General features: G+C 41.7%; 2 protein-coding genes across 3 annotated transcripts; both read left to right on the top strand.

Moving 5' to 3' along the window:
- The first annotated feature begins 187 nt into the window (after positions 1 to 187).
- Positions 188 to 14,153, top strand: LOC119010232. The gene is made up of 7 exons (XM_037082205.1): positions 188 to 800; positions 2,011 to 2,304; positions 2,925 to 4,403; positions 6,102 to 6,302; positions 6,984 to 7,226; positions 10,900 to 12,081; positions 12,762 to 14,153. The coding sequence occupies exons 1-7, from the start codon at positions 398 to 400 to the stop codon at positions 13,793 to 13,795; spliced, it is 4,836 nt and encodes a 1,611-aa protein (XP_036938100.1). The 5' UTR covers positions 188 to 397; the 3' UTR covers positions 13,796 to 14,153.
- LOC119009467 (gastrula zinc finger protein XlCGF26.1-like) lies at positions 5,966 to 9,104 on the top strand. Of its 2 annotated transcripts, XR_005071738.1 has the most exons (3): positions 5,966 to 6,258; positions 6,984 to 8,604; positions 8,688 to 9,104. XR_005071738.1 is itself a non-coding variant. In XM_037080766.1 (2 exons), the coding sequence occupies exons 1-2, from the start codon at positions 6,177 to 6,179 to the stop codon at positions 8,138 to 8,140; spliced, it is 1,239 nt and encodes a 412-aa protein (XP_036936661.1). In that variant the 5' UTR covers positions 5,966 to 6,176; the 3' UTR covers positions 8,141 to 9,104. The 2 variants fall into 2 exon arrangements, 1 of the variants encoding a protein (XP_036936661.1); XM_037080766.1 differs by having other exon boundaries at positions 6,984 to 9,104.
- Positions 14,154 to 14,965: the final 812 nt, after the last annotated feature.

Raw genomic sequence — 14,965 nt, 5'->3', positions numbered from 1 at the left:
TTGGCATAATATCATGTATCACAATTGTGTTGACACTTGGGTGGAATAAACCTTTAATAATGAATCACAATTATTTCAGCAGTAGTATTTTGCTGTCCTGAAGCTGCAGCCTCCGGTACTGCAGGCACATACTCCCCCCAGTAGGTGGCACTGTAGCAAAGATATGAGGAGCCTAGAACTGCGGGTCTGAATCTGCAGAGATGTAGTACTGACTACTACACCAAACGATTTAAATTGAATCTGCATCATGAACACGGACGATGTTCGCCCGTTTCTCCAGGAGCCTGTGGGTGCTGCCGTGACAGATAACTACTTCCGCCGGCGGCTTTCTGTTTCCGGGTGCCTTGCAACTGCACGACTGTCCGCTGCGCCGCCGCCAAGCTAAATTGTTTTTAACATGAGCTCAGGTACAACATGTGCCGTTGCGGGTTGCCACAACAATTCAAGAAAACTGAAGGATTTTTCAGAAACTTCTTGTCTGGAACATTCACAACTTCGACGAACATGTCCGTGCGCTGCGCCCTACGCCCTGCACGGCATGCCGAGGAAGGAGGAGCGGAGACTAGCGTGGCTCGCGGCTTTGAGACTTAAATATCCCCCGAAGAGAGTGTTTGTCTGCTCCTTCCACTTCGTCGATAAAAAGCCCACGGATCTGCACCCTGATCCGGAGCTCTATCTGGGCTACGACCGACCTCCTCCAAAGAAGAGGCGAAAGCTAGTCCGTGCGCCGGTGGCTCAGACGGCTAACATTACCTCCAGCTGCAGCGTCAACATTAACCAAGACGCTGAGGATGGACTTAGTAAGTTTAACTGTAATTGCTGTTACTTCCTGTTTTATGCATCGGCTTTTTTTCCCCAGCTGGTAGCATTTGTGCTTATTAGCATTAACGTTAGCTATTTGGCTACAGTATTAATATGTATATCATCCTATTTTTGCCTCGTATTTGTTGATTATTTTTTCGTTACTGTTGCGTTGATTAGCAGCCTACGAGCAAGTTGAACATTATTTCTGAAATGGCAAATCTGTTCTGGCGAAGTCAGGAATAAGGTGAATAGTCGGTGCGAAACCAGCTCACACCGAGCAACAAAATACTCCGACAGAGTTCACCCTCCAGCTCAGGTACACCACCACCCACACCTGCCACACTTCACTCCGTTGTTATTTGTCCAACTTACGACTGATATCTATAGAATAACGTCTTATGAGTTGACTAAAGCGTCACTTGAATCATGTCGGCCAGAAACACTATCGAGTGAGTCATGACACAGAAATATACAGTGTATGTTAGATTGTACATCATTAATGTACGGTAGTTTAAAGCCTGCACTATTTTATACTTATACGTTACTTTAAACCAAATGCCCAATTAACCTGTATAGAACAATTCAATAGTCTAGTTCTTTTTAAAATGACTACAAGGAACTTTTAGGTGTTTATAAAACAGTCATGAGATTCCTCTGATGGTTATAAATGACCTGTAACAGCAAAGGAGACCATCAACAAAAAGACAACAATTTTTATATTGTTATTATTATTGGCTGCGCTTGGGTCCAATCACATATGTCACATTTAGAATCATATATAAACACATTACCTCATCACGTTCCATCCTGCAGTCTCTCTGTCATTTGCTCCCAAAACAAGCACGCTCTAGCAAAGATCTTTACAACAGCAGACGCTGGTGTCGCACTGCAACCTTTTTTGAGATTTGTAACTTTTTAGGGTCACTAGAAAAATGATGTAATCCTGTTGTTGACATCAGATCAGACGGCACTCCTGTAAATCTTTTGCAGGTTGCCGTTGGACGTTGTTACTTTGGGTATACATTTGGAGTTGAAAATGTCAATACTACCTCACTGCTATCAATAAAATTACACATGCTCTTGTTTGGATCTACCATTTATAAGGAGAACTCCATCTTTCACATTATTGATTAGTTTATGTTATTTTAAAATTTTTGATAGTTTCCTAGAAAATGGTCTGCTAATATATGTATTTGTGTGTTTCAGCGTTTCCTGCAGGTGTCCAGCAGCTGCACCAGACAGACCCAGAGCCCCCACGCATAAAAGAGGAGCAGGAAGAACACTGGACCGGTCAGGAGGGAGATGCTGCTATCACCAGGTTCCCGTTCACTGTTGTCACTGTGAAGAGTGAGGATGATGAAATGGAACCTCAGGCCTCACAGCTTCATCAAAGCCAAACTGAGGAAAAGTTTCCAGGCCGCAGCTCACCAACACAGATAAAAACAGTAACTGACAGAGAGGACTGTGGAGGATCTGAACCTGCCAGGAACCGAGATCCAGGTAGACATTCACAACCAAATACTGATGAAAAGGCTTCAGACTCTTCTGAGACTATAGTCAGTTGTGATGATTGGCAAGCGCCTTCATCAGATTCTGCTTTTATACTGAGAGTATAGCTGCAGTGTTTGTGTTCATGTAATCCTATGTATCTAATTAGTATTTATATATGTTGTTCATGGTACAGAACCACAGGCATGGAAACTATGTGATGTGTGTGACGATGCACAGTGAAAGTAATTAAATGTTGTGGATTTAACCATAGCTATATAAAATTAGGAATGAAAAAGATTCATGAGATTTGTAACTGTTGTCATCAGATCAGACTACATTTCTGTCAGTCATTCCAGAGTGCTGTTAAAAATTATGTAGTTTATTGAATTTGGAAGAGTTGGTGATAATATTGGAAATTTGAGAGTACAGTTTATTTTAAACTACCTCACTGGTCACTGTCATCACTTTAAAAAATACACATTTACTTGGTCTGAATCCTAACATTTTGTAGGTGAAGTTTATCTTTCACTTTCACATTATTGATGAGTTCTGATTCATTTTCATTTTTTTTATAATCAATTCCCTAGATAATGGCTGCTGACATTTCTGTGTTTCATTGTTCCTTCCAGGTGTCCGTCAGCTGTTGGTAATCAAAGAAGAGGTTTCCTGTGAGTGGGGCCCCAGCCTGGACCAGGAGGATCCAGGGCCCCTACACATAAAAGAGGAACAGGATGAACACTGCAACGACTCTGGGCTGGAGGAGGCTGACACTACCAGCTTTCCATTCACTGTTGTCATTGTGAAGAGTGAAGATGATGAGGAGGAACCTCAGACTTCAGAGCTTCATCAAAGTCAAACCAAACAAAACAGAGAAACAGAGCCTCCAATGAGCAGCTCAGAAACTGATGGAGAGGACTGTGGAGGATCTGAGCCTGCCAGAAACAGAGGTCCAGATAGTCATCCACAACTAAATACTGATGAAAAGGCTTCAGACTGTTCCGACACTGATGTCAGTTCTGATGATTGGCAAGAACCTTTGTCAGATTCTGAGAATAGAGCTGAGGGAGGAGAGAGACCATTTGGTTGTGATGTTTGTGGGAAAAGGTATAATCAGCAACATCATCTAAAGACACACATGCGAGTCCACACAGGAGAGAAACCATTTGCCTGTGATGTTTGTGGTAATAGATTTACACAACAGGGGAATCTGAAGACACACATGAGAGTTCACACAGGAGAGAAACCATTTCTCTGTGGCGATTGTGGGAAAAGGTTTTCAGAAAAGGGCCATTTGAAGACACACATGCGAGTTCACACAGGAGAGAAACCATTTTGCTGTGTTGATTGTGGTAAAAGGTTTTCAGAACAGGGAAATCTAAACACGCACATGAGAGTCCACACAAGAGAAAAACCATTTGGTTGTGCTGATTGTGGAAAACGGTTTTCAGAAAATGGGCATCTGAAGAAACACATGCGAGTCCACACAGGAGAGAAGCCGTTTTGTTGTGGTGTTTGTGGTAAAAGATTTACCGAACAGGGTGATCTGAAAAAACACACGAGAATCCACACAGGAGAGAAACCATTTGGCTGTGATGTTTGTGGGAAAAGGTTTACACAGCCAGGAATTTTGAAGACTCATATGAAAGTCCACACAGGAGAGAAACCATTTGTTTGTGATGTTTGTGGGAAAAGGTTCTCACATCAGGGAGATCTCAAGACACACATGAGAATCCACACTGGGGATAAACCATTTGATTGTGATGTTTGTGGGAAAAGATTTAATCGGCAGACACATCTTAATGCACACAAGAGAGTCCACACAGGTGAAAAACCATTTGGTTGTGAAGTTTGTGGGAAAAGATTTATACAACAGGAAAGTCTCAAGAAACACCTGAGAGTCCACACAGTGGAGAAATCCTTTGGCTGTGATGTTTGTGGGAAAAGATTCCAACGGCAGTCACATCTTACTACACATGAGAGAGTCCACACAGGTGAAAAACCTTTTGGTTGTGATGTTTGTGGTAAGAAATTTACACAACAGGGAAGTCTGAAGATACATATGAAAGTCCACTCTGGAGTTGCAGATGTTGTTGATAAAATATTTAAATGAACGGCATTGTTTCATTGCAATTTGTTTTGTTTTTCTTTTCTGCTTTTCTAAAACACACCAAAACTACCTTTCTTGTTTGTTTTTCTGTTTACTTTCTCTATACTTATTCCTCCTCCAAGTATTAAGATTCCAGACTCCACTCAAAAGGTCTCTTCAGAGTCCTAGAAATCATGAATCATGACTAGATCATTAGAACTACTTACCAGACTCAATACAGCAGCTAGTCATTCATCCATTTGTTTTTTCTAGGGGCATATTTTCATTTCCATTCCTCATTGGGTTGTCACACAAGTGCGTTAAGGCCAGTGCCTATAAAATTAATAAAATATTTTCATTTGCAAACATGCAGTCATTGTTTACTCACTGCAGTTTTCACAAGCCAATGTAGTTATATCCTTTACATAATTGTGTTTCTCAAACATCCTCCATCCTTGCTTGTGGCTGTCAAGGTCTTTTGAAGACGTCCCTTTCCCACCCCATCATGATACCATCTTTGAATTTTTATGTAATTTAATTTTTTATGGTCGTTAAAAATAAATTTATAAATTCCATAACCCCACACCTTCACCACAGGGCACATATACATATTATGCATTCTCTTAAATAGTTATTGCTACCAACAATGACTATGATATCCATGTTTCACACACAAAAGTGTACTTCTGTACTGTAATTTCTTCCAGTATTTCTGCACCTTCTACTATAAATGTGGTCCAGTGTAAGTATTGTACGTATTGTAATACACATGTTTGTGAGTATTGTTTCAGAAACAGCTCAAGTGTGTGCAGCCTCATACATATGATATCCCCATTATCAGAGTTGAATCTTGGGCATTAAGGAGAAACACATGGTTGATCTGCTGTAGCCTTCGTGGGGTGTAGTACAGACAGTATTATAGATTTAATATACATATTTAACTGCAGACATTTTAGTTGAGCAGAGTATTTCCTCTCAGTAAATAATCATATCAAACATCTTATTCCATTTATGTTAATGCAACGCAAAGTTGCTTTTCCTTTCACTGTTCTAAGCCTTGTATACTGTTGGTACAGTTTGTAGTCCTTTTATTCTATGCATCCCTGCCAACATTGAAACATATAGCACACAAGCAGTTTTTTTCTCAGCTAGAGCAAATTCTTTAATAAGCCTGTGAATGGAATTGACCTTTAGGAGAAAGGATTTAACCAACTGTTTTGCAGGTTGGAAATTTGTTTTATCTTTGAAGCCAGGGCCCTAAAGCTTGCAGTTGCGCTGCAGGAGGATGTATTTTAAAAGTACTTAAGATCAGCTCTCCTGTAGTTAAGGGGCCTTTTTACGTTTATATCTTTACTATCACACTATCTTTACTATGTTTTTTTCCCAGCCTATGAAGAATTTAAACTGTTACAAATAAACCTGAGGAATGTTCCAAGCATGTGTGCATACATTTGACAAAAAATAAATGAAGTTTATGGGGTGAATCAAGACTAGTTGTACAGACTACGGGCTGTCACCTCTTTTGAGCTTGTTTCCATGGACCCTTTTCCTTATTTTTCTCGCGAGATCTGTCAACAATGCGCCACTGTAAAACGCAACTCTCACGAGACACTGCGAGACCCAAGATGGCGGCCCCCTACGACTACTAAACAAACTTCCCTCCTCGGGCATAAAACCTTCTTGTTCATGTCGCATTTGTCTTCACCTGCTGATTTTCCAGTTTTCAGTCCAAACCCGGACCACGTACTAAACCTGGACCACCTGGAACGACGGGTGTTTTCACAGAATCTGCGTCATGAACGAGGACGTGAAAAGAGCCGAAGCCAGCTCCACTCCGAGCAACAAAAGACTCCGACAGAGTTCCACCTCCGCCTCAGGTACACCACCATCCACATCTGCTTCACCACCGTGTTGTTCAGAGGTTAATATTCATGCGCTGCTTTCAGGTGGCGTTTCTACATCTATTTATGAATGAATGTGGAAGCGGAAATGAAAGTCATGTACGTCCGTTTCCAAGATGCTTTTAAAACTGAATCATGTACAGCTGTGTAAATCTGACAGAAAAAATACGCATGTGCCTATTTCTGTTCTTGTAGGTAATGTTTGAAGAATTTAGTGGTGAATCTACACAGAGCTTAATGCATCTGGCCTCAGGTGTGTTCCTGGTGGCCATCATTGGATAACAGATGTACCGGAAGGAAAGAGTTTAATATCTTTTTGCGTTTTTACACACGCACAGTGTGACATTTAAGGACTGTATGGTGTTTTTTTAACACCTGCACTAGAAAATAAGTTTTATTCTGTGTTAAAATGGACTGAAACAACTTGAGAGAGCAGAAGTCACTCCACTCTGTTGGTGGGTCGGTGGACCCCATGGTATCCCTTACTCAGTTTGAGTAGTGTAAAATAATTTTGTCAAAAACTTTGACCCAGCCTGTGGGGAAAATAATAGACCAAACCTAGTTGCTCACTGCTTGTCATCACAGCAATTTCACATTTTCTTCTAACTTTTCCACCTTTCACATTTTTGAGGTGATCATTTTATTGATTTACAAGAAAACAGCTGCAAACATTTCTGTGTGTGTTGCGATGTTCCCTGCAGATGTCCAGGAGCTGCTGGTGATTAAAGAAGAGGTTTCCCCTGCGTGGAGCACCAGCCTGGACCAGGAGGACCCAGAGCCACTACACATAAAAGAGGAACAGGAGGAGCTGTTGATCAACAGTAAGGAGGGAGAACAGCTTAACGGACTGGAGGAGGCTGATAGCACTAGCTTCGAATTCACTGTCGTCACTGTGAAGAGTGAAGATGATGAAGACAAACCTCAGCCTTCACAGCTTCATCAAAGTCAAACTGAGACCAACAGAGAGGCAAAGCCTCCAACCAGCAGCTCAGAAACACAGATGAAAACAGAAAGTGATGGGGAGGACTGCGGAGGATCTGAACCTGCAAGGAACCAAGATCCAGATAGTCATCCACAACTAAACACTAGCAAAAAGGCTGTAGACTGTTCTGAGACTGATGTCAGCTCTGATGATTGGCAAGAACCATTGTCAGATTCTGGATCTGAAACTGAAGAGACAGACAATGGTTGGGAGGAGACCAGGGCACCTGAGTCAGGAGTAAATGCATTGAAATATAACGAAGCCCCTGTGAATGAAACAGGTTGTCACACTGGAAAAAACTCCTTAAGCTGCTTTGAGTCTAGTAAAGGACTTTGCTACAAGGGGTCTCTTCAGAGACACACAAGTCATTTAGAAAAAAGGTCTTCTGGCTGTTTGGAGGACGATAAATGTTGTGGAGTGACTAGAACGGATGATTCACTGACGAGAGTCAACGCAGGATTAAAACCACATGGTTGTGATGTTTGTGGAAAAAGATTTACCTTTCTAGGAAATTTTCAGAACCACATGAGAGTCCACACCGGAGAGAAACCATTTGGCTGTGATGATTGTGGGAAAAGATTCTCCCAGCAGACAAATCTTAAGGCACACATGAGAGTGCACACAGGAGATAAACCTTTTGGTTGCGATCATTGTAGCGTAAGATTTACGTTTAAGACAAATCTTGAGAAACACATGAGAGTACACACGGGAGAAAAACCGTTCGGCTGTGCCGATTGTGGGAAAAGATTTAGACAGAAGACAATCCTTAAGACACACATGAGAGTCCACACGGGAGAGAGACCATTTGGTTGTGAAGTCTGCGGTAAAAGATTCACTCAACGGGGAAACTTGAAGAAACACATGAAACTTCACTGAGGATAGAAACTTGATAATTGAAGTGTTTTTGATTTCTTGGTGGGGCTTTTTGCAAAAAAAATATTGGTAAGAACCACATAAATGTATTGTTACATTGCACCAGTTTAGCTTCAGTTTCATCACTGGCTATCCCTTCTGTAAATTATGAAATATGTAAAAGAAACCTTTTCTTTGTTGTTCTTTGTCTATTTTTGTATTTGTCAATAACTAATTTCCATATGTTTTTCGTCATCCATGTTGTTTGATAACTAAAAGTACTAAATCAAAGAAAGCAGGATTAATGATGTATTATTTAAGACTGAGTGCTGGTTAAATAATTAAAGGTGACTTGTTGCACTTAGAAATATCCCTTGATGAATTTCCTTAAGAACTTGTCTTGCAAATACACAGAATGTTTTCAGCCATCAGGTCCTCATCACCTTGTACAAATGCAGGAATAAACAATCCCGTTTTCGGTGTGCCAGGTGAGTGAACAAGTGAATGAAATTCCACAGATTTATTGTCACAAAGTAAAACGTATCTGTACTTTTATTTACACCACCGACAGAATGTTCACAGAATGGGAAGAAACCCTGGATGAAACCAAGCCCGATGAATTACAACGTTACTGCAGACTTACTTCACTGTGGACGAGTGCCAGGAGGACGCAGGGGGACCTGAGCGCTGCTCTGAATTCCAGCAACAAGCAGATCCATTGAGCACCCTCATTTGGTTATGGTCCTGTACTTGAAGCAAGTGTGCATCGAAACAGATCAAAACCTGGGACTGTGGACTTTTGTGTTGTGCAGCCAGACAGTAAGCTAAAACACTGAGCAGTCCAACACATAAAGCTTCGATTTTGTAAAAGTTTACCGTTACGATGTGATGAAAGTTTTGTTTAAATGTGAGAAAGGAAAAAGAGGCAAATGTTCAGACCTCTTTCGCTCTGTCATTCAACATTAAATACCAAAGTTATGAACATTTAGTTTATTCTCCTGTTTCTTTTTTTAATTTAATTTATTTAGCCTAGATCCTCCCTCCTCTTAGAGACAGTGAGAAAGAGGTCTGTTTTGGTCTCTTCTGCTCCCAGCAGCAGAATCAGCACCACGGACAGCAGCTGCTCTCCTGTTTGTCTGTCTCATTCATCAATCTGGCACTAATATGGTGCATCATGTATTTTAAGGGTCTGGCCAGGTACCGGTAGTTGATTGGAGCACATTTTAAGTTGTTGGGTCTCATTACAGATTGGCCGGGTGCCAGTTATTAAAAAAACATCACCCGCACATCAGTGATTATTACCAAATCTCACACTGACATCATTATAACTATGAGAAATTCATTTTCTTGATATTGTATTGTTAATAGAAATTACATTCACAGCATCTTCTTCATATCAAGGGCACATTATTGGTATGCATAAATGTATTGGTAGGCATATTAGGCCATTGTGTATTTTCAACCATTTTATTTGATATGGAACACGAAGCAATTTTAAGTACAACTCAAAATGCGGCAGTAATAGCCGGTACGCTCCAGTTAATCAGGTAGGAGTTGTGCTGGCCCCAAATTGAACAGCCTCAGCTCAGATGTGATTTCAGTGCAACAGTAAACTCAACTGAAAATTAAATAAAATTAATTAAATAATTGAAACGATCCATAGCTGTCACTTATCTCCTGCTAGTTCAGTTTTCCTCTATGTGTTGTGGCTTGAGTAATTTTAACTCTCAAAATGCATCGCTGGTTTCCACGGACCTGTTGCATGTTTCTCTCGCGATATCCCGCGATACTGTGCCGCTGTGAACGCAACTCTCACGAGACGGCGCGAGACACAAGATGGCGGCCCACTGCAAACAGACTACTACCCAAACAAACTTCCCTCCTCAGACGTAAAAACTGTTTTTCTCGATCGGATGTTTCTTTTTATAAATCGGACTACAACACCTAACGACCAGGACCGCCTGGAGCAATAGATCAGCGACTTTTTGTACCGAATCGGCATCATGAACACGGGAGATAACGTCGGCGCGAAAACGGATAAAGCCAGCTCTACTCCGAGCATCACAATACTCCGAAAGAGTTCACCCTCCAGCTCAGGTACACCACCATCCACACCTGCTACACCGCCGTGTTGTACAGAAGTTAGCTACATTCCTCCTCAGCTCTTGGTCGATTTGCTGGACCTGCTGTAACTATAAACAATTTCGGCTGTAGAGGTTAGCTAACGTTAGATTAGTGATTAGTCTCGTCCAGTTCGCGATTCAAAGCAAGTTCTTAAAATGGGGGATAAGATAATTAAGAATGATTTACTAAAGTGTGAAACTTGACAGACTAACATGTACAGAGTCAAACAAGCGCACCCACACACACAGACGCAGTCAAGCATGCATTCACGAGATTGCGTTCACTTACACACACACACAACAAAAAATGCACACATGACCATAAGTATTTACCGTATTGACCGGAAATTGACCGATTTATTTTTTTAAAATTTTTTTCTCGATGAAAATAATGTGAAAAAAGTGGGGTCGTCTTATAACCGGGGTGCTGCTAGTTGTCTCGGGTCGCTACACGACCGCAACGGCAGAGGGCGCCATCTTATTGTAGAGACGTCACTGACACTGTGGCTGGGGTCATCTGTCAATCACAGCGGAGAAGAAGTGACAGGAGATGAACGATGGAGAGGCGCGGTGGTCGTGGATCAAAAGTGGGGCAAGTTAACAGACATCTGAGGCGGAGCTATGATGCTAACTTTAAGATAATGGTGGCCGATGCTGCAGAGGCGTCAAACAACTGTCAGGCAGCCAAGAAATATGGAGTAACGGAGTGTAACGTCCGAAGATGGCGGGTCCAAAAAGACCGCCTGAAAAACACCAACAGTAAGAGAAAAGCTTATCGTGGTCCTCAAAGCGGCTGCTTCCGGGAGATTGACAGGAGGGTATGTGAGTTTGTTAGTGAGAAAAGAAACGAAGGCATGCCCATTACCAGAGCTATCATCCAGCGGAAAGCACTGGACAGTGCCAAGGACTTAGACATACCCACCACCGAGTTTAAAGCCAGCATCGGCTGGTGCAGAAGGATGATGCGCCGGAGCGGCCTGGCATTGCGGCGCAGAAGCAGCCCTGCACCGCACCTGCCCTCGGGCTTTGGAGAGAAGCTGCTGTCTTTTCAGCGCTATGTGACTGGCTTGAGGAAAAAACACTCATACCCCCTTGATCAGATCGGCCATGCTGATCAAACCCCCGTGTTTTTTGACATGCCTACACCTGTGACTGTGCACATGAAAGGTGAGAAGTCTGTTATTGTGAAGTCAGCTGGAATTGAAAAGAGTCGCGTCACTGTCATGTTGGCGTGCCTGGCAGACGGGACAAAGTTGCCCCCATATGTGATTTTAAAACGCAAAACAGCGCCGAAAGAGGCAATGCCAGCTGGCATTGTTGTACGTGCCCAGGAAAAGGGCTGGATGGAGAGTGAACTTGTGGTAGACTGGCTGAAAGTGGTGTGGGGATCACGACACGGGGCTCTCAGAAAAAAGAGAAACATGCTCATTATGGATGCCTTCCGCGGACACTTGACTGATGCTGTCAAAACTCAGGTGAGTAGGATGAATGGCGACTTAGTAATCATACCAGGGGGGATGACCAGCCAGCTACAGGTGTTGGATGCTGTGGTTAACACGCATTTCGAGGACAATCTGCGCAAGAGGTACACCGAATGGCTCCTGTCCGGTGATCACGCACTCACACCGTCTGGAAAAATTCAAAAGCCAGCTGTACGTCGGCTTTGTGAATGGATCCTCCAGGCTTGGGACGAAGTGACACCAGAGAGCATCATCAGTGGATTTAAAAAGTGCTGCATATCAAATGCATTGGATGGTAGCGAGGATGACGTTCTGTGGGAGGAGACGGGACCGCAGAGTGAGAGTGGGAGTGACTGTGAGCGCAGCGAGGCAGAGGACGTCTGTGAGTAAAAGCCTCATGCAGACTTAAGCAGACAGCTCATGAGCAAGGTGCTAACAGTTTGCATCCTCGTTGCAGTGTTGCAAGACTTCTAAATGAAATCTGTGTGGTGGTATTTTCTGCTCCTGTTAAAATCAGTATTGTTTAATCGCACAGCTGTTTAATGCAATATTGTGTTTTCTGTTTGTTTTGCTTTTTTCATCAAACTGCTTGACAAATTGATCTCACTGTTATAGTTAATGAATAACTAATATTCAAATTTCTAAATTGCTAAGTGAGTGGTTCATTTACATGTATTGAATTTAAAATACAGATCTTAGTGTTTGCATTTGTAGCCAAAAATGAAAGCAGTGTGTAATTATTATTTCAATGATTTTGTCAGAATTTCAATGAAGAATTTGTTTAAACCAAGTCCATTTTGGTTATCAGAGTCTTTTTCTGAAGATTAGTCTTGAAAAGAGGGGTTGTCTTAAAATCAGGGTCGTCCCATATTCGGGTCAATAACGTAATTATGTTCCCCTTCACTAGTTACTGATATTTTTTCTTCAGTATCCAAACATTTCCCAAGGGAGGTCCATCTTTTATGTTAGCAGTGTGATGGGGTTTTTTTTAATTATTTTTCATTAATATCTGAGAAAATGGCCACCAAATTGCCTTTGTCTGTGTTTCACTGTTCCCTGCAGGTGTCCAGCAGCTGTTGGTGATCAAAGAAGAGGATTCCTCTGAGTGGAACCCCAGCCTGGACCAGAAAAACCCAGAACCCCGAGAAATAAAAGAGGAACAGGAGGAACTCTGGACCAGTCAGGATGGAGAGCAGCTTCATGGGGTTGACGAGGCTGATATCACCAGGTTTGCATTCACTGCTGTCACTGTGAAGAGTGAAGATGATGAAGAGAATCCTCAGACTTCACAGCTTCATCAAAGCCTAACTGAGGACAAAAGAGAGGCAGAGCCTCCAATCAGCAGCTCAGCAACACAGATAAAAACAGAAACTGATGGAGAGGACTGTGGAGGATCTGAACCTGCAAGGAACCGAGATCCAGATAGTCTTTCACCACTCAATCCAGATGAAAATGCTTCAGACTGTTCTGAGACTGATGTCAGTTCTGGTGACTGGCAAGAATCTTTGTCAGATTCTGGATCTGGTTGTGATGTTTGTGGGAAAAAATTCTCAGAACGGTATGATCTCAAAAAACACCAGCGAGTCCACACAGAAGAGAAGCCATTTGCTTGTGAACCTTGTGGGAAAAGTTTTTCCAAGCTGTCACATTTAAACAGACACAAGAGAATCCACACGGGAGAAAAACCATTTGGTTGTGATGTTTGTGGGAGAAAATTTAATGATCGGGGAAATTTTCAGAACCACATGAGAGTCCACACAGGAGAGAAGCCATTTGGCTGTGGTGACTGTGGGAAAAGATTTTCTCAGCAGACAAATCTGAAGGCACATATGAGAGTCCACACAGGAGATAAACCTTTTGGTTGTGATCTTTGTGGTGTAAGATTTACATTTAAGACAAATCTTGCGAAACACATGAGAGTACACACAGGAGAAAAACCGTTTGGCTGTGCCGATTGTGGGAAACGATTTAGACAGAAGACAGTCCTTAGGACACACATGAGAGTCCACACGGGAGAGAGACCATTTGGTTGTGAAGTTTGCGGGAAAAGATTCACACAACGGGGACACTTGAGCAAACACATGAAACTTCACTGAGGATAGAAACTTGATAGTTGAAGTGTTTCTGATTTCTTAGAGCGTTTTTTTTTTTTGCAAATAATTATTGGTAAGAACCACATAAATGTATTGTTATATTGCATCAGTTTGGCTTTAGTTTCATTGTTGACTATCCCTTGTGTAAATTATGAAACATGTAAAAGAAACCTTTTCTTGGTTGGTCTTTGTCTATTTTTTTTATTTGTCAATAACTAATTTCCATATATTTTTTGTTTGATTACTTAAAGTACTAAATCAAAGAAAGCAGGATTAAAAATGTATTATTTAAGGCTGAGTGGTGGTTGAATAATTAAAGGTGACTTGTGTTATAATTCTGATTAAACATATACAGAAGAGATTGTTGCACTTAGAAATATCCTTTGATGAATTTACTTAAGAACTTAAGAATGTGGCAAATTCACAAAATGTTTTCAGCCATCTGGACTTCATCAGTGTGTACAATCCTGTTTGCGGTGTACCAGGTAAGTGACCAGGTGAATGAAATCTCCAATCACTGTGGCTTCACTCTCATGGTCCTGTACTCCAAGCATGGGGGTGCTGAAACACTTCAATTCTTGAAATTGTGGGCTCATATATTTTTGCATAGTGCAGTCAGACCATAGGATAAAACACTAAGTAGTCCAACAGATAAGGCTTCTATTTTGTAAAAGTTTACAAGTTTAAACGTGAGAGAGGAAAAAGAGGCAAATGTTCAGACCTCTTTCACTCCGTTATTCAACATTAAATACCAAAGTTAGGAACCTTAAGTTTATTCTCCTGTTTCTTTTTTAAAAATGTTTTATTTCATTTGTTTAGCCTAGATCCTCCCTCTTCTCAGAGACAGTGAAAAAGAGGTAAAGGGAGACATCTTTGTTTTGGTCTCTTCTGCTCCCAGCAGCAGAATCAGCACCACGGACAGCAGCTGCTCTCCTGTTTGTCTGTCTCATTCATCAATCTGGCACTAATATGGTGCATCATGTATTTTAAGGGTCTGGCCAGGTACCGGTAGTTGATTGGAGCACATTTTAAGTTGTTGGGTCTCATTACAGATTGGCCGGGTGCCAGTTATTAAAAAAACATCACCCGCACGTCAGTGATTATTACCAAATCTCACATTGACATCATTATAACTATGAGAAATTCATTTTCTTTGTATTGTATTATTAATAG

This window comes from Acanthopagrus latus, chromosome 20 (assembly GCF_904848185.1).
Source record: "Acanthopagrus latus isolate v.2019 chromosome 20, fAcaLat1.1, whole genome shotgun sequence".
NCBI classification, from domain to species: Eukaryota; Metazoa; Chordata; class Actinopteri; order Spariformes; family Sparidae; genus Acanthopagrus; species Acanthopagrus latus.
Note: the sequence above shows the minus strand (reverse complement) of the source record. Positions and strands in the feature narration are given on the sequence as shown.